The sequence below is a fragment of the Morus notabilis genome, unplaced genomic scaffold (genome assembly GCF_000414095.1).
Source record: "Morus notabilis unplaced genomic scaffold, ASM41409v2 Scaffold645, whole genome shotgun sequence".
NCBI classification, from domain to species: Eukaryota; Viridiplantae; Streptophyta; class Magnoliopsida; order Rosales; family Moraceae; genus Morus; species Morus notabilis.
The window spans coordinates 446,390-468,413 of NW_010363463.1; the positions used below are offsets into that span (position 1 = coordinate 446,390).

General features: G+C 34.5%; 2 protein-coding genes across 2 annotated transcripts; one reads left to right on the forward strand and one right to left on the reverse strand.

The window, feature by feature from the left end:
• Positions 1–2,490: 2,490 nt before the first annotated feature.
• LOC21398631 (regulatory protein NPR5) lies at positions 2,491–5,339 on the forward strand. The gene is made up of 2 exons (XM_010104438.2): positions 2,491–3,256; positions 4,253–5,339. The coding sequence occupies exons 1-2, from the start codon at positions 2,759–2,761 to the stop codon at positions 5,258–5,260; spliced, it is 1,506 nt and encodes a 501-aa protein (XP_010102740.1). The 5' UTR covers positions 2,491–2,758; the 3' UTR covers positions 5,261–5,339.
• Positions 5,340–15,814: 10,475 nt separating this feature from the next.
• LOC21398632 (L-galactono-1,4-lactone dehydrogenase, mitochondrial) lies at positions 15,815–20,388 on the reverse strand. The gene is made up of 6 exons (XM_010104439.2): positions 19,486–20,388; positions 18,445–18,695; positions 17,751–17,936; positions 17,165–17,585; positions 16,716–16,856; positions 15,815–16,181 (listed from the first exon to the last, which is right to left on the reverse strand). Exons 1-6 carry the CDS (start codon positions 20,125–20,127, stop codon positions 16,023–16,025), a joined length of 1,800 nt encoding a protein of 599 aa, XP_010102741.1. The 5' UTR covers positions 20,128–20,388; the 3' UTR covers positions 15,815–16,022.
• Between the last annotated feature and the right edge of the window lie 1,636 nt (positions 20,389–22,024).

Here is a 22,024-nt window from a genome sequence, read left to right on the forward strand (position 1 = left end):
GAGTTTTTGTTGAGGTTTTACATTTACTATCGGAGAACTTTTGTGGTAGGGACTGATATTTTATCCTTATGGATAGAAATTATTGTTTCAACCATTAGATTATAGTTTTTCAATGATCTGATTAATGACTCTTCATATAAAAAAAATTAATTTAACAATTAAATTACAATTTCTATGATAAATAAAATAGTAGTTTCTATCATAAAAAACTGTCTTATTATCGGCATAAATAAAAATTTGTGGATGCCATAGATTCATAATATTATTACATGGTAAAATCCTTTGATATGAATCCCTAATTGCATGTGAAGTTGCAGACTTTTTGGTCTCGAGACTGCGCGGCAAATAGCTACTACAATATACATTCTTTTTCGAGTGCAGTTTAGTGAAATCTTTGTCAAAGAAATATTTGTTAACACTTCAGACTGGTTTTCTGATCATAAAAAAAGAGAAAAGAATACTAAAACATGCGCTATTCATAAGTTGCACTTGATTAACTCGCATATATGTATATAAATATATATATATATGTATATATATATGTAGTTTTTATTATCAAAATCAGAACCTCCACTTCAAAAGAAAGCAATAGTTACCTGTTGACTCTCTTTGTGCATGTGCATCGAATAAACAGAAAATTGCCCCACTTAAAACTTTGTCTAGCAGTGCTTTCACAGCAATCAGTTATGAAATAAATGATGAAAATTTAGAGTTTAAGATATAAACAATTTTTGGTCCACGTATAAGCTTAAAAGGAATAAAAACAAGAGAAAAATAAAAACATGTTCCTACTACTAGAATTTAGGATATATAAAAGACATGACTCATTGAGCCAATTTTGTCCATAATACCCGAATTACAAATTTACAATGATTTCATAGCTGACTTGGAAGTTGGAATGAAGTCCATAATCAATTGTATACTTTTTGAAATATATTAAAGATGTATATATAACATTATATATATATATATACATACATACATGATTCAACAAAAAAAATAATAGATGTGACTGTTTCCATCCGTAAAAAGTTAAATGTGACTGTTTCCATTACTGATTTGAGTTTTTAATTCGAGTTAAGATGTAATTTTATGTGAGAGCTTTTTACTGTAGTAAAAAAGTTAAATGTGACTGTTTCTGAGAGTTTTTTACTATAATAAAACTCAAATTCTAAACTCGAATTGATAAAATAAACGGAGCCTAAATGAATATATATTATGAATATTTTGTCAATATATACAATTATACTAATACGACTGTCGAAGTTCTGAATTCGTGAAAAGTTCGGCTATCTAGTTTCAAAGATGAAATCAACTTTTTTTAAGCGAAAAATCAGCTTATTGCTTATGTTTTGTCTCTTGATAGATATGATCTGTACTTAGAACCAAACATTGTCTATAGATAGTGTTATTATTGTACCACATGTGCAAGAATAACTCTCTCTTAGACTTTTAATATTGACCATAATTTTTTTGTGGTTCCTATAATAGAGAGGTAAAACAGAAAAAAATAATCTTTTGACATTATAAATTAAATCCTTTTAATTAAATTGGTATACTTAGAAGACATTCTTCTAGATTTCCCTTATAACAACTACTCTAACCGAATCCAATAATACACTCTAAATCACACGCGTTTTGTCGACAAGAAAACTCTTTGTTCAAGGCAGTACTTCTGGATAGTGGGCTAGAAAGTAGATTACCATTCTCTTAAACTTCGAAAGTTAATAATGCACCAATAAGGGGGTATAAAAAGATTTTTAAAACAAAAAAAAAAAAAAAAAAAAAAAAAAAAACCCATAAAAACTTCCCATATAAACTTCTCTTTTCTTTTTTGAATTGTCATGACCTATTATATTGCAATAGGGCATCCTAAATTGTCCTTTTTGGAAACCACACACATATCATCTTCTTATTCCTTTTTTTGTGTCCATAAAAAGTATATATATTCCTCTAATTGATGCTAATAATTTTTATGAAAAACAAAAGGAAAATGAAGAAAAAAGAAGATAATCTTTTATATTATAAATGTAATAGACGCGTATATTTAGAAATTATTAATCGAGGTGTCATAACTAAACGAAGGAGAGTTGTTACTAACTTTATTGATGTAGAATTGCATGTCTCTTTTTGGTAAACCTCAACTAATTAAATCAAGTTATGTCATTCTTAAAAAAAAAAATCAAGCTTTGTCATTAATTAATGTTGTTTATCAATAGCAAGACATGCTGGGTAATAATGCACATATGTCAAAATTTTCAATATCCCATTAAAAATAGTTATATTAAAATTCCCAACCCTCCCATGACCCATCATTTTCTCACCCTTTCTCCATTTCTATTTAACTATAATAATAGCTAATAATAATAATCAATCTATCCAATTACTTTATTTTATTTTATTTTTTGGATTTCTTTTTTAAATACCTCAGCCGCCCGGAGTAGCCACCCAAATTGCCCTCTCTCTCTCTCTCTCTCTCGCTCTCTCTCTCTCTAAAAATATCTCTAAACACAATACAATACCACTCTCATTAAGACATAGAATCTCTTAAAACACAATTACAACACTCTCCTCCTTTTCTTCTTCTCCTCCTCCTTCTTCTTCTTCTTGAGAAACAAAATGAACCCATTTGTCTCTTAACCAAAGTTTCTCTCTTTTTCCCTTCTCTCAATTTGATTCCATATCACAACCCAAGGACTATCAAACACAAAGAACACCATCACCACCGTTGATCATCATCATCATCATCATAATCATCATGAGCAGCCTAGAAGAGTCGATGCGATCTCTCTCCCTTGATTACCTCAACCTCCTGATCAACGGCCAGGCCTTCAGCGACGTCACCTTCAACGTGGAGGGGCGTCTGGTCCACGCGCACCGCTGCATCCTCGCCGCGCGTAGCCTCTTCTTCCGCAAGTTCTTCTGCGGGCCGGACCCTCCCTCCGGCGGGCTCGACCCGGTCTCCCCTTCCTCCTCCGGGCCTCGGCCCATGGGCTCGGGAAGCTCCGCGGCCGGCAGGCCCGGGAATTCGGCTGTGATTCCGGTGAACTCTGTTGGGTACGAGGTTTTCTTGTTGCTTCTTCAGTTCTTGTACAGCGGACAAGTTTCCATAGTTCCTCAGAAGCATGAGCCCAGGCCCAATTGCGGCGAGAGAGGGTGTTGGCACACGCATTGCACCTCAGCCGTTGATCTTGCTCTCGACACTCTCGCCGCCGCTAGATCCTTCGGCGTTGAACAGCTCGCAATGCTCACTCAGGTTTTTGTTTTTCTTTGTTTGCTTCTTCTTCTGATAATAATTTTCTTTTTAACTCTGGTTATGTGGTGATCACTTTTTTTTTTTTTTTTGTTCTTGGTTAGTGTGAGTGAGGGTGTATTTTGTGCAGTCCTACGTTTTATTTTTCTTTTTTTTTTTTTGGAATTTTTAAAATTAATATTATTGTTAACTTTTGTTACTGGTTTTGTTGCTTTTGGGGAAGTGGGTTGAGATTTTTTTTTTATTTTTTTTTTCGTAGTCGTTTATTGTTGTGTTTTTGGGAATCCCATTATAATCTTATGGGGTGAAGTGGGTTTTAATAAGGCAATCCCAATACTTATTTTTCTTCTATCTTTATCCTTTTTATCTTTTCTGTGTCAAAATTGGGTTTTAATCATTTTTGTCAGTAATTAATGAAGCTGTTCAAATTTGTTTTCACTAAAATCGTATGATCTCTTCATCGTTTATGTCTGACCAATTTCAGGCTTCCTTCTCATTTTCCTTCTCCTCTATTATTCTCGTCCTTTTGAGGTGAAATTCTGTTGAGTATTGGTGTTTATATGTTATATATATATATATATATATAGCTTGATTTCATTTCATGTACCACTTTCAAGTCTCTCGAATTTCCCAAATTTTCTTATCTTTTTATACACACCCTTGACTTGCTAAATTTAGATCTTAATCCCTCCGGTCTTGTCTTCAACAGTGAGAAAAATCACATCTTTCTCAAAATTCACTTTCCTCATTTGGGGTTTTGAACGACAAAAAGAAGAAAACCAAACTGCGAGAAAGGAAAAAACAATTTAAAAGCCAAAAAAAAAAGAAAAAAAAAAAAAGTAGTACTTCTACTAACTAGTATTCTACTCTACTACTCTCGAGCAACATAAATCTTCAAAAGAAAAACATCCCATCATTTTTTATACCATCCCATTAATGCAATTCCAATTACAAATATATCCCTTAATTAACTTTTTTTTTTTTTTGGGTTTGTGGCAGAAACAATTGGCAAGCATGGTAGAAAAGGCCTCAATTGAAGATGTAATGAAAGTGTTATTAGCCTCAAGAAAGCAAGACATGCAGCAACTTTGGACAACCTGCTCCCACCTCGTGGCCAAATCCGGCCTCCCGCCAGAAGTCCTCGCCAAACACCTCCCGATCGACGTCGTCGCGAAAATCGAGGAGCTCCGTCTCAAATCCTCCCTCGCCCGCCGCTCCCTCCTCCCCCACCACCACGGCCACCACCATCACCACCACCACCACCACCACGACCTCGGCGCAGCTGCCGACCTCGAGGACCAAAAAATCCGCCGAATGCGCCGCGCCCTCGACTCCTCAGACGTCGAGCTTGTCAAGCTTATGGTAATGGGGGAAGGCCTAAACCTCGACGAGGCGCTAGCCCTACATTACGCCGTGGAGAATTGCAGCCGGGAAGTAGTCAAGGCCTTGCTCGAGCTCGGCGCAGCGGACGTGAATTACCCCGCCGGGCCGGCCGGCAAGACCCCGCTCCACGTCGCCTCCGAGATGGTTTCGCCCGACATGGTGGCGGTCCTCCTCGACCACCACGCCGACCCGAATGTCCGAACGGTCGACGGTGTCACTCCACTCGACGTTCTCCGAACCCTAACTTCCGATTTCCTCTTCAAAGGAGCTGTCCCGGGATTGACTCACATCGAACCGAACAAGCTCAGGCTTTGCCTTGAGCTTGTCCAATCGGCTGCTTTGGTTCTCTCGCGTGAAGAAGGCAATAACAATACAAATGCGAATTGCGGCAACACCAATAGTAACGCTTCTCCTACAGTTATTTACCCTCCGATGAATGAAGAGGGGAATATCGATTCCAGGTTGGTTTATCTCAATCTTGGAGCCACGCAAATGGGAGGGTCCAGAATGGACGGTGACGATGATAGCAGTCACAGCAGTGGCCACAGAGATCATCATCATCACCATCAACATCATCAAGGCATGAACCCGGCAATGTATCACCACCACTCTCATGACTTCTAAATTATTGATATTATTGAGCTTAAAAATCGTAATATTACTTTTCCACTCTATAATATGATCTCTACATATATCTTAGTTTCTCTGATATCTTCTTATATATAGATATAAAATAGTCTCTTTTGATTGTGAAGTGGAAGAAAAGCTCATGAAATGATCTCGTCGAGTTTTTTCGGACCTAGTGTTTTCTTTTTCTTTTTTTCCTTACTTCTGCTTATCTCTGTTCTTGTGTCATGTTCTTTGTTTTCTTGTTTTATTACCACACTATATGTATACATATATAGATATTATATATACGTATGTTTTCGTCATATTATTTTGGCATATACGTATAATACATATTTTCTTCGATTAATGTGAAGCGGATCAAAAAACTATATACTTCATGAAATGATCTCGTGGAGTTTCCCTCTTTTTTCAGTTAGTACTCTTGTTTTTCCTTTTCTTATAATTCTTGCGATTCCTCTGTGTTATTGTGTGTGTGTTTTTTTTTCTTCGTGTTCATCTTAATCATAGGTATAGCCTTTTCTTTTCAATCATGACATGGTATGAAATGCAGTTTCATTGGAGAGATGAGACAAGGAGAATCTGAGTTTCTTGGGGTCTGAGGGTCCAATATGATATAGACGAGAGAGAGAGAGAGAGAGAGAGAGAGAGAGAGAGAGAGAGAGAGAGAGAGAGAGAGAGAGAGAGAGAGAGAGAGAGAGGGAGGTCAATCTTTTCAAAACTCCTTATAAGCATCCCTTTGGCCTGTCAAGTCTTCCTTGTTGTGTATTTATTGATCCCTCTTTGGGTCTAAAAATTATGGCCTACTTATTATGTCCCTTTTCATTTCTTTCTTGTCCCTAACCAGCTTTCCCATTTTATGACCAAAATAAATCAAAGACTAAATGAAACAAAGTCTAATAATCCTTTCTATTCCAATTTCAGTCTCTTACGCTAGCGTGTTTCTGAGTTTTCCTATTTTAATTAATATTATTTGACCTTTTTTGTATGGTTGTGGAGAAATTATTGACACCAAAATTAGGGGAAATGAGCTGGCTATTCCTTTTTTTTCTTTTTACTTATTTTTCTACAAATAATATTCTCTTTTTAAATTTTTTTTTTTTTTTTTTTGGGTTGGAGAAAACTTGTTCGGTTATGGCATGGGTTTTGTATTTCTGATTATTTTAATAGGAGGGTGTAAGAGAACTTATGGCTATGGACAAATTAATTGGTTGTCTTGCATGAATGCTACAATTGAGTGTGACTAGACACGACAGGTTTATTTTACTATTTTTTTAAAAAAAATTTTTTTTTTTTAAATTTTTTTTTTTTTTTTTTTGGGTTGGAGAAAACTTGTTCGGTTATGGCATGGGTTTTGTATTTCTGATTATTTTAATAGGAGGGTGTAAGAGAACTTATGGCTATGGACAAATTAATTGGTTGTCTTGCATGAATGCTACAATTGAGTGTGACTAGACACGACAGGTTTAAAATAATATTGCTATTATCTAAATCTAGATTCCCTCCATGTAATCCTCTTTTTTGTCCCCCCCTTGGCTCTTGCGTCATTGGTCGGGCTTTCCCCTCATAACTTCCACAACATATAACAACCGCTAAAAAAAAAAAAAATACAAAAGAAAAAACCCTAAGGCTTTTCAATGTTACTTCTATATATATCATGGGCAAGTTTACTTTTGTGAAAAATTCCTCTTTTATTTCTTTGCATGTATAGCATTATTCTCTTTTGCATTCTCCACTTGATCGATTATCTCTTTTTTTTTTTTTTGCCCCTTTTGTCTCTCTCTTTCTTCATCGACTTTAGAAAAAAAAATAGACCATAGGAAAAATCAAGTATATATATATATATATCTATATCTATGTGTGTGTGTATATAATATCTTGACTTTGAGATGATCTATACATGGAAACATCATCCAAGAGTACTAAAAAATATGGGGTGATCTTCCAGGTAAATATTACTCCCTATATATGGATTATAACCCATTGGATTATTTATGTTTTAGTATATGTTTGCTTAGGTAAAAGATCGTCTCATAGAATAATACAAGCTTGAGTGTTATGTTTTGTCTGTCTTTGATACTAAATTATGCAAGATATACAATATGTTCATATTTTTTTAGTATAGGATATAATTTATTAGTTTTTACATTTTGAAGCAATAATTAGCTATTATTTGTTTGTTTACTTACTTTATTTTGATGGAAGGCCACGAATCTGGTACGTTGGGTTGATCATCATATTTGCATGGAACGTATAGTTGCCTTATCATATTATATACAATTTGTCGTTTCTAATGAATTCTGAGAGAAGCTCTAAATTTCCCATTGATTATAGCATATTAATATATAATTGCCTGCAGGTTAATATTGTTTGTCATTTGTTTCAAGGATCTATATATCCGCTCTAACTCCTTCTTAGATTGCATATATAAAATTCATAAGACAATAATATTCAAGAGGCTCTGGTATCCATCACACACACACACACACACACACAGATATGTGTGTATACATACATACATACATACACACACACACACACATATATATATACACACACACACATACATACTCTAACCACGCCTAGTTGTTTTTGTTGTTGTTGAATAATGATTTTTGTAGGTTAAATAATGTTATACAGTTTCTTTCTTCTCTTTTCATTTGGAAAATTTATATGATGATACTGCATATATAATAGGATTTATGCATTTTTTTTTTCTCTGGGACTATAAATTGTACGTATAACTTTACGTATCGGAGGAAACGGTATTATTGTTGACAAAATCCTCAACTTAAATTGTTCCGGGCAGCAACTTTTGTATGCAAATCTGACAAAAATTGCATCAAGTCGTGAAAAACAAAAAAGAAAAAAAATATATATTCAAGTTTTTATAAGTGATAAACAAAGTTTTGGTCTAGTGGCTAGTCGCTCTAAGCCAAAAATAAAGTTTTGGTGAAGAAGCTATAATTTGATTACTAGGATTTGATCTCAAGGTTTTGGCTTTCCCTCAACGAAAGCATGCATTACTTTCTCCACTAGACATGCTACAAATTGCACTTGGTCCCCTAATATGTGCTTTAAAATCAACACTGACATTGTGTTGCGATTAGTTTTTCTTTTCTTTGTTTCTTTTAATGGCATCATGTTGCGATTATTAATGACATATATATATATATATATATGCTGGATAAATCAAATTATTATTGTAGCCATTTCATGTGTCTGATCTAATTTTGAAAATCAAATGCCATGTTATATGATTAGCCATTTCATGCCATGTTATACTAATATAAATGCATGCATGCTCAGTTCTCAAAACACAGATTTAATTATTTCACGGCAAAAAGAAAACTGAGCCTATGAATAAACATTGTTGCACTATAAATTATGATCACATTAATCATCTATGATAGTTTCTGAAGGCTGGAGACTTGATTTTTTTTATAATATTGACCTAGTCTTGCTCCCAAGAAAAAAATCCCAATATATCATTTGAAGATCGAACTTAATAAACCGTTATTGTTTAGTATTTAATTAGCATTATATCGCTAGCTATATATGGCACCAACTAGCAAGCAAAGCAAGTTGGCCAGGTGCCTTCTTTTCTTTGGTATCAAAATTAATTCTCCCAAATTGTCACTACCGATCTGATTTCTTTGACAAAATATTGCAACTATGTGCCATTGTGATCCATTTCACAAGGATCATTAATTACCGGAAGCTTGAGGACCTGAATTCAGTTTATTGCAGCATGGAACCGAAAGCTGTACACCTGCGCGCACAGTGAAAATATATGCAGTACTAAATATATATATATATATACATATATATATGTATGTATGTATTTTGGATGCATTAATCATCTATGATAGTTTCTGAAGGCTGGAGACTTGATTTTTTTTATAATATTTGACCTAGTCTTGCTCCCAAGAAAAAAATCCCAATCTATCATTTGAAGATCGTACTTAATAAACCGTTATTGTTTAGTATTTAATTAGCATTATATCGCTAGCTATATATGGCACCAACCAGCAAGCAAAGCAAGTTGGCCAGGTGCCTTCTTTTCTTTGGTATCAAAATTATTTCTCCCAAATTGTCACTACCGATCTGATTTCTTTGACAAAATATAGCAACTATGTGCCATTGTGATCCATTTCACAAGGATCATTAATTACCGGAAGCTTGAGGACCTGAATTCAGTTTATTGCAGCATAGAACCGAAAGCTGTACACCTGCGCGCACAGTGAAAATATATGCAGTACTAAATATATATATATATATACATATATATATGTATGTATGTATTTTGGATGCTATATATAGGCCAAGACTATAGTAGATCAGTAGTTTGGATGCTTAAGTAGGTGTAAACCGGTGGAAACTTGGTCACTCTATAAAATAAAATAGAGCTATTTTCACTCTTATTTACTTTTAATTGACTTTGTTCTCAAGATTTTATTTGCTTGATTTTTATTTTAGTTTCACTTCATTTTATTATAGTTTATTTTATTCAGTTTCCCCCTTTATATATTTATTTTCCTTTATTGTGTTAGGTAAATTAGATGAAAAATGGCAATTAGGCAAGTTTGGGTATAATTTTATTCAGTTTGCCCTTTACTCAGTCGTTCCATCGCGTGCCAAACTTGTCCAGTGCGCAAGTGTTTTTCACTCCTTCAGCAGGGGCGTCTAAATTAGCCGGTGTCAGACCCCTTATAAGTAGCGTGTCCCATTCGCTGCATCGTGCCCCAAAACCACCGGCATGCACCTGCACGCTGAGCCACTCCCACGTCGCCACATTGTTGAGCCAGCATCTTGCCCAGTTAAACTGCGCCACGTGTCGCTATAGTGTCAGAGTTTTGTTTAAGCTTAAAAAGATTAAGGTGTTGTTTGGTGTAAGGGTTCTGAACTCGGAACCATAATTTTGATTTAGAATCAGTGTTTGTTTATAAAAAGTAAAAAGTGGTTCTTATTTGACTCATCTAGAATCAATATTTGATCATGATGGTTCTGATTCAATGTTTGAATTCTGATGTAATGTTTTAAACCATAAATCACTTCTGATTCTAAAATTACCCACTTAGTTTTAGGTGATTCAAATCCTTAATTTTAATTGTGATTTTAAAATTATAATTTAGACTCAAAATCATGAATCATAATTTTAATTTTAAAATTAAAATTAGAATCATCCTGATATAAATCATCATATCAAACGAACCTGCAGACAATAGTTTTTGCTTGTCGGTTACAGTGACCTCGGCCTATTTTGTAATATGTATTTTTTTGCTTTCTTTTCCTTGAAGTTTTCGACTATTTGTATGTTTGCTTTCTGTGTTTATCATTCTTGCTTCTGTTATGCTTTAGACTCGCATGTATCTCCATGTCGGGGTAAAGAGTCGAGAGCCTGTCTCCGTTTTGATTGAAAAGCCAGGAACATGTTGAATCAATATTTGTCGGCTCAGGAACAACGTAATTGAAGCAAGGGCAACCGCTAACTGCCTCCTTCCGCCTTTTTAAAACTCGTTCAAAAATTATTTTATTTTTTGTATGAAAATAAAAATAAAAACGTTTTCAATCTCAAACAGAAATTATTTTTAAAAATGTGTTTAATAATTTTATCAAGAGATTATTTTTAGTATAAAAAAATTTATTAATGTCTCTCTTTCTCTCTCTGTTCGAGAGAGGAGAAAATGAAAATAATAAATGAAAAACGACTAAAAGTCGTTTTTCATTTCTCTCATTTTACACTAAATTAAAAAATTATTTTCATTTCCGTTTTTTATTTTTATTGCGCCAAACGTCGTTTTAAAAATGTTTTAATTTTTTTTTCTCAAAAACATAAAAAATAAAAATAGGATCAATTCCAAACGTAACCTACAAGTTTGAGGTCTTGGTAATAGAAAGAAAAAAAGTGTTGCGTCGTCCTTTTGGGTCAGCTTCAACCAAGAGTTTGGCATCGATAAGTGTCAGCTTCAACATGCTTTCGTTGGCATCAAGCCAGAGTTCGGTATATATTGCCAACCTCGTCAAGTGACCCTCATCTTATCAGGCTTCCATTATGTACATTGATGTGTACTCTGGTGGCCTTGTGTCCCTGCAACGGTTTTGTGAGTGAAAGTTGTACCTCAATAGTCTCTCACGGCTTTCATTGTGTAGAATTTCAAAATCTACAAGAAAACTTTCAATTTTATGCTTTATGTTTGTGATAACAGAGGTAGTCTCCCCACCTTCCTGTGTGTCCAATCCGTAAGAGTTTGCTCTTTGTGGTATTGTCCGTTTGTTTTTTTTTAGTTGGTGTCCTTGTGTTACTTTATCGTGACCCTTATCAATCATATGTTTTCTTCAATTTTCAGAGTCTTTTCTTAGAGTCTCATGTGTGCTCGTTTCTTAGGGTCCGTTTAGTTCGCGGATTCAAATTTTTAATTTAAGTTAATATGTGACTTTATGTGAGAGCTTTTTACTATAGTAAAAAAGTTAGATGTGACTGTTTCTGAAAGCTTTTTACTGTAACAAAACTCGAATCAGCGAACTGAACGGACCCTCAGTGTGTCAAGATATTTTTCTTTTTTAGGCTTTTAACATGCGTTTTACACGGTGCATGATTAGATTGTATTAATGGAGCCGGTCTACCTTTGAAGGTTATGCTTCATGGTACGAGGATATTCGCATATAATTTGTGTTTTATGTTGAATGTTATCATCCCTTTCCTTTCAAAAAAAAAAAAAAAAAAAAAAAAATCCCTGGTTTCTTTTTTCTTGAAGGCATCTAGTTGGGGGTCTTAAAAAAATAAAAAAAATCCCTGGTTTCTTTTTTCTTGAAGGCATCTAGTTGGGGGTCTAAAAGTGCAAATTTCTCTTTTCCACCAACTATTATGTGCACACCTTTACAGCCAATACTCGAAGGAAAAAATAACACGATGCAAGCATGTACTATATCGTCAGCTTTTGCAATATTCTCCATTATGTAACAAACTTTTCAATTTTTCCAGAAAATAATAATAATAATAAAGGGGAAAAATAAAAGGCAGTTGCACTTCAAGAGTTCCAATAATTCGAACTTTGCAACGTTAAAGGGGCAGTACAATTGATTTATCAAAATTGGAAGTACTAGAATTATGACACATTTCTTTGAAGCGTCAATATCCACATTAGTGGCTGTCAGCTTTTTTCTCTACCAAAGGGTCCCAATTCACATCTTCTATATCTGCCTACAATATTCTAGACATGAAAAGGGGTAAAGAAATTTACCAGAAACCTATTATAAGTTATCCTAGTTAATTTTTCATTAGAACATTTTACAATAACTACACATATTAATAACACCAATGTCAATAATTGAACTATGAGGACATTGAGCAAAACGAAATCTCAAACTTCTTTCTTCTAATAATTATCAACCCAAACATCGAGTTGTTTCATGACATTTGGAATTTTCCACTTTATATGATTTTTCACCTATATTTATTATTTTTAGAGATAAAATCATTTTGGTACTGTCATTTTTTATAATATTAAGACCGTATAATATTAAAGCTAAATTGGACCAACTTTACCCTTCCATCAACTTGTGTATATGTAAGTACCACAATAGAGAGATGTTTATGGTTCGTTTAGTTCGTTGATTCGCGTTGAGATGTGACTTTATGTGAGACATTTTTACTGTAGTAAAAAAATTAAATGTGATTATTTTTTAGAGTTTTTTACCGTAACAAAACTCAAATTTTAAACTTAAATCAGTGAAATAAACGAGACTTTAAAATAACTATAAATAACATCTTAGTGAAAATGTACAAGTACAAGAGCCTCCAAGGCACATCAAGTATACACTTTTAGCTGTTTGTTTCTAATTGCTCCACAAGGGCCAACCCAGAGACCCAGGAAAATCAACCTCCACTACACCATCGCCAGGTTCTTATTTTGTAGAAAAAATCCCTACTTTAGCTTTTCATCCGAATACACGCACGAGGTCATAGCTTTTAGTGTCGTTTTGATCCCCCACCAACTAAAAAGTTGTTTTGAGTCGAGTACAAAGAAGAAAGGAGATGGGAGCTTCATTGAGGGATGGTAAGTTTGACATCTTATTTGCCAATCTTTGTACTAAATACTGCTAGTTTATGTTCATTGGAAAAAGAAAAGTCTATTCTGATGGAGAATTCTATGATAAGTTAAAGGAAAAAATAAACATATATATATATATATTATTCTAGACATGATTTGTAATCGATCTAATCGGAGATTTTATGACAGCTGGTTTTGTCTTTTTAAGAAGGTTTTGGTTATTTGAAAACTGTTTAAAGTCATTCATTTTGATATGATTTGGTAGTCAACTTTAGTCATTTTTGATAAGTTGACATATGATGAAAATTAGATTGACAACTGGAGATATTCGATTTGGTGGTTTGAAAAGTTTGTGCTGATATGAAAACTTCACAAAGTTGTTTATTTTGAAAGTTAACTTTTAGTCCAAGTTTAGTAAATTGGTGATTGATGATGTGATTGATATTTGGATGTAATATTGTAGCTGGCCTATTCCGAGATGCTTATTAAGAATACGTCTAGGTTCATATGACAGTTATGAAAAGATTTCAAGAATTAATATGTCTGATTATTAGTTTGTTTTTTGACGGTAGCTTTACAACTTTGTTGCAGTGATTGTTGTAACAGACACTGCAACAGATTGAAGTGCAATGAATCATTTTGAAGATCTTATTAGCTGTTCTTTTTCGTCTATTTAAAAAGTCTCATTCTTTTTTTTTGTATGTCTTGTAATCAGTTTTTCTGAGTTTGAGACATAAGGTTGAGAGTCTGTAATTTTTATAATTCTTCGGGAGAGAAACTTAGTTGAAGGAATTTTAATATTGTAAGTCGAGGGGATCTCGCTCATCAAGTCTATTAAGAAATTATAGTTAATATGCGTCTTGTCTTGAGATGGAGTCTTGAGAAGTTCAAGTCCTTGTTGAGTTGTAAATTGAGTTCTTAATAGATTGTTCATCTTCTGAACGTGACCCCATAGAGTAGGTAATTACCGAATCACGATATCATTTTTTCTGTGTCTTTCATTATTTCACGTTCTTACTTTCATTTGTTTCAACAAACCTTATATCAAAACGTGATAAAAGACTAAACCTGTACCAACAACATTGGTCAGAAACTTCTGCCGCATTGAAATTCATTCATTCACCGGGGTCCGGGGTTAGAATTGTTCATGGGATCATCATTCATTACTATTACCTACCTTATTTTGCTGGATTGATTTTAGCCTTCTCATGAAATACTCTAGAACGATTATGGTGAACATAATTATGTAAACGACAATAATACTATATTGTCACATGTAAAACATGAGCGGTCAATAATAACTACTGAGATAGTTTACAACCATATCTTCCCATTCAACTTAGATGAAGGAAAACGCCAAGCAAGAAAATGAAGAATATCATCAGACGAAAAGGGGAAAAAAAAATGTTATATAATGTTGAAAATTATGAAAATACACAAAGAAGCTGCACCAGAAAGAATCACAAGAGAAATATGAAAATTATGAATTGTTTTTTCAAAAGTTATAGAAAGTTGAAATATTTTCGTCCGCTGAATACAAATACAACTATATGGTCTTAGGCTCCCAAGACAGCCAAAGAAAAAGGAAAATAAAAAAATGTGGGAAAGGAATATTCAAGTCTTCCTTGAAAGAAGTATACAGTGTTTCCCAAATTATACAGTTTTCTTGCATTACCATAGACACACGATAAGGAAATTCATATGTAGTTCAAGAATTTTGTTATTATTTCACTTTATTTTAGTTGTAACTGAACCCACTTTCTCATGGTAGTTTGGCACACAACTCAGTTCTATTAATTCCTTCACAATAAGAAGATAAGTAGCTTTTTATCACAGGGATACCTTGCTGATAGTGAATATTTTTAAATGATAAATTTCATCAAAATTACAAAAAAATGAAAAAATTGTATAAAACTAAAGAATTTGATGTAGATCTAATAACAAACCTTACCAATGTGTGTGTCTATGAATATATATGCCCGTTTAATTTGTTAATTCGAATTGATACGTGACTTTATATGAGAGTTTTTTACTGTAGTAAAAAAATTAGATGTGACTGTTTCTGAGAGCTTTTTATTATAACAAAACTCGAATTTTAAAACTTGAATTAGTGAAATGAAATATCAAATCCGGAAAATACCAATCATCGAAACAAGATCCCAACAAACGTCCATTCCCGCTGTTGTTCATCCAACTCGGGTTGAGTTGAAATTAAAGGTGGGGTTGGCCCCTCGCGGTGGCATCGACACAGTGGGACCCACCTCACCCCCTACTCCGACTTCTGCTCATTAACCTCTTAGTTGACCTATGAAGTCAAAGTTCTTCAAACGAATTTATTCTCCATGGTCCATACTACACTTTCATTTTCCCCGTATGCGCTAGTTTACAGAGGGACTCAGGAAACACGGCATAACCATTCTAGTTTCAACTTTAAGTACCCTTTGACGCCTCAATCATTAACATTTATGAACAAAGCTTATAAACAACTATACCACTCAGAATGTAAAAAGAGGGATTTTCGTAAAAGAATGATATGGAATCTTGAAAAAGGTATTTTATATTCAAAAACTCCCCTTAATGTAGTCATAATTCTTGAAGCTAAGAAAATGTTTGTATCATGTCTAGCAAAACCATGTGAAATTGATGGATGCAAATAACTTCTAACAAAAAAAATCAATGAACCACAAAGGAATGCAGGTTGCTTCTCAAACAGTTACCGACATTGGGAAAAGCTTATCAAGCTTGTTATTGGAGAGAATCCCGTGGGGATCCAATTCTTTTCGTGCTTTATTGTATGCATCGACTGGAAAGCGCCTTCTTAGCCTAGCCTGGAGAGCTGCTAGCTCTTCCTTTTCCTTTGGAACCTGTGCAAAATATGAGTAAATGAGCGGGAAAAGGCATAAGATAAGAATATATTCACATGCAAGCGTGCACATGCAAATGCAGATATGACGATTAATTTCCTTGGCTCTGCAAGAAAAATAAAAAGGAAACTCCGTACAAACAAACGAGATTTTGCAGACAAATGTGATCTGATCTTAGCAACCGTTTATGTCCAACCTTTTAAGATGAAAATGAGCATCAACATTCAACAAAGAAAGAAAAAAAGAAAAGAAAAGAAAAGCATAGAATTGGGTTGGTGTTTGAGAAACAAACATCATATCACACAGCCTTAGGCTCCGTTCATTTCACCGATTCGAGTTTAAAATTCGAGTTTTGCTACAGTAAAAAACTCTCAGAAATAGTCACATCTAACTTTTTTGTTACAGTAAAAAGCTCACATAAAATCACATCTCAACTCGAATCAGCGAACTCAACGGGCCCTTAGCTCATGATAATAACCAAGGAGATATCAAAAGTTTTTAAGAGAGGGAGATATATCTAGATTAGTTCAATACCTCAATCTTAGCCCAATGTTCATAAGCAGAATACTGATCCCACAACTCTGTCTGGGTCATATGTCTGTAGTGGAAAAACTCGTCTGTTATTTCCTTTCGCTGGCGAGCATCTGAGGTAGGAAGGTACATGATTATGCCAACCTGAAACAAACCAACGCTGGTTAAGTACACAAGACGCAAAACGAATCACAGCATCAACTACATGCAGGCCAGATAATCAACTTCACTACATAAATGTAAGATTTTTATTTTCCCTGCGTTTGAGTTTTCTTGCAAATAAACAATGATCAGCAGGACATGACAAAAATGTAAAACCAAACAGCATTTCCCCTTCATCACTATTTTTGTACTATTTTAAATTCTCCTTCTTTGCACATCCAAACAAATTAAAGAACGTGTTGTCAAATTAAGAGCGATGTGATATAGGAAAAGGCAACAAATAAAATTACCCATGAAAATATATCATCCTCTGAGGGACTTGAAGCTGGACTCATGGGGCTCTTACTGCGGGCAGTCCACCGCTGCTCTATTGGGGCAGGTGCAGGTACCTTTTCTTTTTCTATCAGCTTCTTCACATCTTCAATGTATTGAAGGTCCTTCATGTTTGGTTTAGCCACCGTGCCCACAGGAAAACAAGTTTCTGAAACCCACTGTTGGCCACCACAATCAAAGCCAAGAATTTCATCACTCCATCCAACTCTGTATCCCTCCGACTTTCTCCAGAACTCGGCCTCAGCTTGATTAACTTTTATGACATGGTCTTTGTTAAGAGGATCAAGAGCAAGCAGTTTATCTCTCAACTCTGTAAATGACAACTCATTTATATTTTGTTCAGCATTTTCTTCAGATTGACCCGTAACTTGTCTTTCTCTGCAAGTAAAAGCCGTTACGAGCTACAATAACTGTATGTTCTCTCTTGTTTCTTTTTTCTCATAAAAATTAAAATAACATATAGTCACATATTCCCCAAATTCTGCACAAGTTAAAGGAATTTCCATATTATACAGTTCAAAAAGACCTAGGGAAAGGCTGTACCTGTACTTCTTCAGACTCTCCCTGTAGAGATCCCGAACATGTTGTAATGCTTCATCTGTAGTGTATTGGGGTTTGAACTTTGGCGGACCTTTCCATTTTGATACAGGGTTGCACCTCACAACCACAACAGAATCGGTATATGGTATATAGAGGTACTTCACGTGCTTATTATCAGATAGTAATTTCCTGAGAAAAGAAAGAACTTTTTAACTACTATGGCAGAAATAGATCATCTGTTATTCTTTACTACATACTATATGTATATGAGCGCAGAGACAAACACAAGTGGAGAGGACACAAGAGAGAATTGTGTTAAAAGAAACAAAGGAGCATAATGCACCAGAGCTTTGCACACCAATGCAGAAAAATAAATTATAGCTGATGATTTCAGTCCACAAGACAGATCGCCCAGAAGACAGAAAGTCTCGTATCACAAAGCCATTAAGGTCAAATCATTATAGACAATAAATCAAACAATTACTCCCGCAATTGCCAAATAGTTTTATTCTCCATAAAATGATTTGGAAAACCATATGCTCCGGTAATGAAATATATTCAGCCAGTCAATAATATACAGGTCTCGGTCACAACATAAAAGTTGAACATAGAATTTTGTGAGAAATTACGTATCTTATAATTCTGCTGAACACTAGAAAGTGGACTAATTTACCCAATAGAAGGAACAAATGATTACTTGTGATTTTTCTTGACCTCTTCCATGGTTGAGATGGCAGTGTGCTCCACAAGCTCCTGTCTCTCAACACACTGAAGGGTGACCTCAGCAACCACTCCAAGGCCCCCAAGACCACAACGAGCTAGATAAAACAACTCCGGATCTTTCTCTTTTGAGACTTCTATTGTCCCTTTAGCAGGCGTGACCAGTTTCATGCTGATAACCTGCTCATCAATTGGAGGCAATCTTGCACCAGTACCGTGCGCACCAACCTAAAACATATAGACGGAAAGTAATGCAGAGATTTAAGAAAGGAAGCAAAGTTGATTATAACTTTTACACCACACGACTTTACATATCTACTAATCAGTTAGATACTGTGTTAACTTCATTGATGTAAAGGCTTTGAAGTTGATTAGATACATGCTTAAACGGCCGTGATATTAATAGAAAACCTGCAACATGAGAAGTCAGACCATCTGCAAGGAAAAGCTAGTCGCTAGACAATCAGCTCAAATGAATCCCTTATGGATTTCCATCAAGGCATTGCCAAAAATCCATTTCTGAAAACAAAATTCACAACCCAACGACAAAACCACCGATTTATACTAATTCAACCGACATCTTCTAATAAAAACTTCAAGCAGAAGATAACTTAAACTAATGATTTACATAAACCACCAACACATAATCCCAACTAAGCGGTAGAAAACTAAAATAATCCTCGAGAAATCCAGGAAAAAAAAAAAAAAAAAGCATTCAGGGCTTTAGAACACGATTCAACCCAACACTAAGAACCCACTAACAAGTCACAGAAAAACTCGACACCAAATTCAAGACAAACCCAAAAAGGCAAAATCAAAGCACGAGCAGCACAAAATCACAGCCCAAATTATAATACAGACAAAGCCTTCTTGAGTTCTTCTCGGCTTTAAAACAATAACTCAACCACTAAAATGGTCATTGAACAGTATTTCAGCACACAAATTCAAGCCCACACTCAAGACCACAAAAAGCTTAATATCAAAAGTCAAAACAAAACAAAACAAAAAACCCAGAAACCTGAATGATGCCACCAATCTGCTGCTCCCTAATGGAGGCAAAATTCTGAAGAGTGATCCCATACTCCTTAATCCCATCGACCAACTGCTGGACCCTTATCCCAGCCTGAACACTGACCCTTTTCTTCTCCTTATCCACCTCCAACACGTTATCCATCAATGCCAAATTCACCATCCCCGCCCTAGACAACCCGATCCCGTTCGGCGACAACCCCGACCCGACCGGCCTAATCCGGGTCTTCTTCTCATGGGCTTCCTTGACAACCTTCTCCAACTGCTCCAAATTCTCCGGCTGGTGGAAGACCCGGGTCTGGACCTCGTGGGTCCCACTCCAGTTGGAGACGGTGTGGAGGTCTTCGGGTAGAGGGGCGTAGCGGAAGATCTGGGCCTTCTTGTGCTTGGCGTTATCGGGGAAAGGGAAGGAGTAGTAGGTGGCGGCGCCGCAGAAGAGGACGAGGGCCGTGTAGCCCAGGTATTTTCTGAGCTCCGCATCTGACGAAGAAGAAGGAGATGTGGAAAATGCTCTTGTGGGGTTTAAGGGGTTTCGGGAAATGGGAGATGTGAAGAAGAAGGTGGTGGGTGTGGAGGAGAGGCTTTTGAGGTGGTGGTGGACAGAGCGTTTCTGAGTGAGAGCTCGAAGCATTTTTTTTTTTTTTTTTTTTATAACTTGTGAGCTTGCAAGTGATGAATTTGTGAGTAACGAGTTTGGTCAGGAAATGGGGGGACCAAAATTTGAGATTTCCATTTCAGGTAGAAGAAAAGCTTCGTATGATTTTTTTTTTTTTTTTTTTTTTTCAGGAAAAAAGGGAGTTTCTCTAGGGGAAAATGAACAATGGGTATTTCATGTAAGATCTGTATGAAAAATGGTGTATTTGCATATTGGTTATGTAATCATATGGAATTGTAGGACTCATTGCTTGTGTAATTATATGGGACTGTGCATGTAATTATATGGGATTGTGCCATGTCATGCACAGTTAAGTTTTAGGAATAGCATCTCTAATTTCAATAAAAAAATGATATTTGGTATTGTAAAAGCACCGGGTGCGTCCAAAATTGATTTTTTTTTTAAACGTTTTTACACATTTTTAGAGACACAAAAATAAAAACGGTTTTCAAACCGTATTTTTTTAGTAAATATTTTACAAACAAAAATGAAAATAAAATTTTTGTGAAGGAATTAAAAAACGGTTGAAAGTTATTTTCCCTTTTCTCTTTTTATTTTCTAGTACTTGTCAACAATGTTATAATATATTAATTAATAATTATAACCAAACACGATTTCACTTTTTTATTATGCTCAAAACAATCTCTTAATAAAGTAATCTAACACAATTTTAAAATCAATTCTAGAATAATTCTCAAAACAATCTCATTTTTACTTTTGTATTGAAAATAAAATCATTTTAAAAACGTTACTAAACAGTCCCACCAACTCTGCACAACTCCGGATGAGGTGACGCACTCTAGATAAGTAGAAATTAGAGAATTGATTATTTAATCATACGAGATTGTGCCAAGTAGAGCTGTGATTTTAGGATGCCAAATAGCGTCTCTTTTTTCAATGAAAATGACATTCGGCATCGCAATAACTGTTGAGAATGGTGTCCTAAAAGTATGATATGTAATAAGATATTTATTATTAATTTAATAAACGAGTTTATTCATTATTTTATGTACATATATTATTGAATATTTTATGAATATCACTAAAAATTCCGTGATTATTTATGTGACCTTTAATATTGTATATAAGTGTTATATATAATAGGATAATATTTAAGGATAATAATCAAAATAATGATCGTAATGAGTTTAATTAAAGTTTGAAATTTTTAATTAAAACATTACTAATACATGTTATTCTCATTTAAAATGGAACGATGTTATCTGCATTGTTAATATAGCGAGATATCGAATGACTGTATTACGCATAATGAGATTATGTGGAACCGGGACACATACACAATATGAATTTCTGATAATTTCCTTTAAGTATAGAAATTCTAATTGAGTCTATCGATGGTCATATATAGAACAATCTTAATACTGAGCTATTAGAAAACTCATTTATGGATTTGAGTCTTATTTCGAGATGTTGAATCATATTCCTTGTATTTTGAAGACATAATGAAGTGAGTAGCCGAGAATGTTATTATATGAGATAAAATTCATTCCTTCTTGAAAAAGAAGTAGATAAATAATTCTCTTCAAGGTTGATTCGATACTTGGACTAGTAAGAGCTCTGATTTATGAATTTATTTTATGAATCACTGTCCATTAGTTAATCAATGGTACTCAAGAATAAAAATGTAATTAGAGAGGTTAACGGATTTTACCTAACTCTAATTATAAATTATTTATGGAGGATTGATCTATATGTAATGACTATATCAAATGGACACTTGTCAATTTAGAAGTAATTTATATTTATAATTACGATAGTGCAATTCTAAGTTTATAGTGGAGTAACTTTTAGAATTAATAGAATTAATTAATTAATTAAAGAGTTTTAATTAGTTATTAATTTTATCATAGCT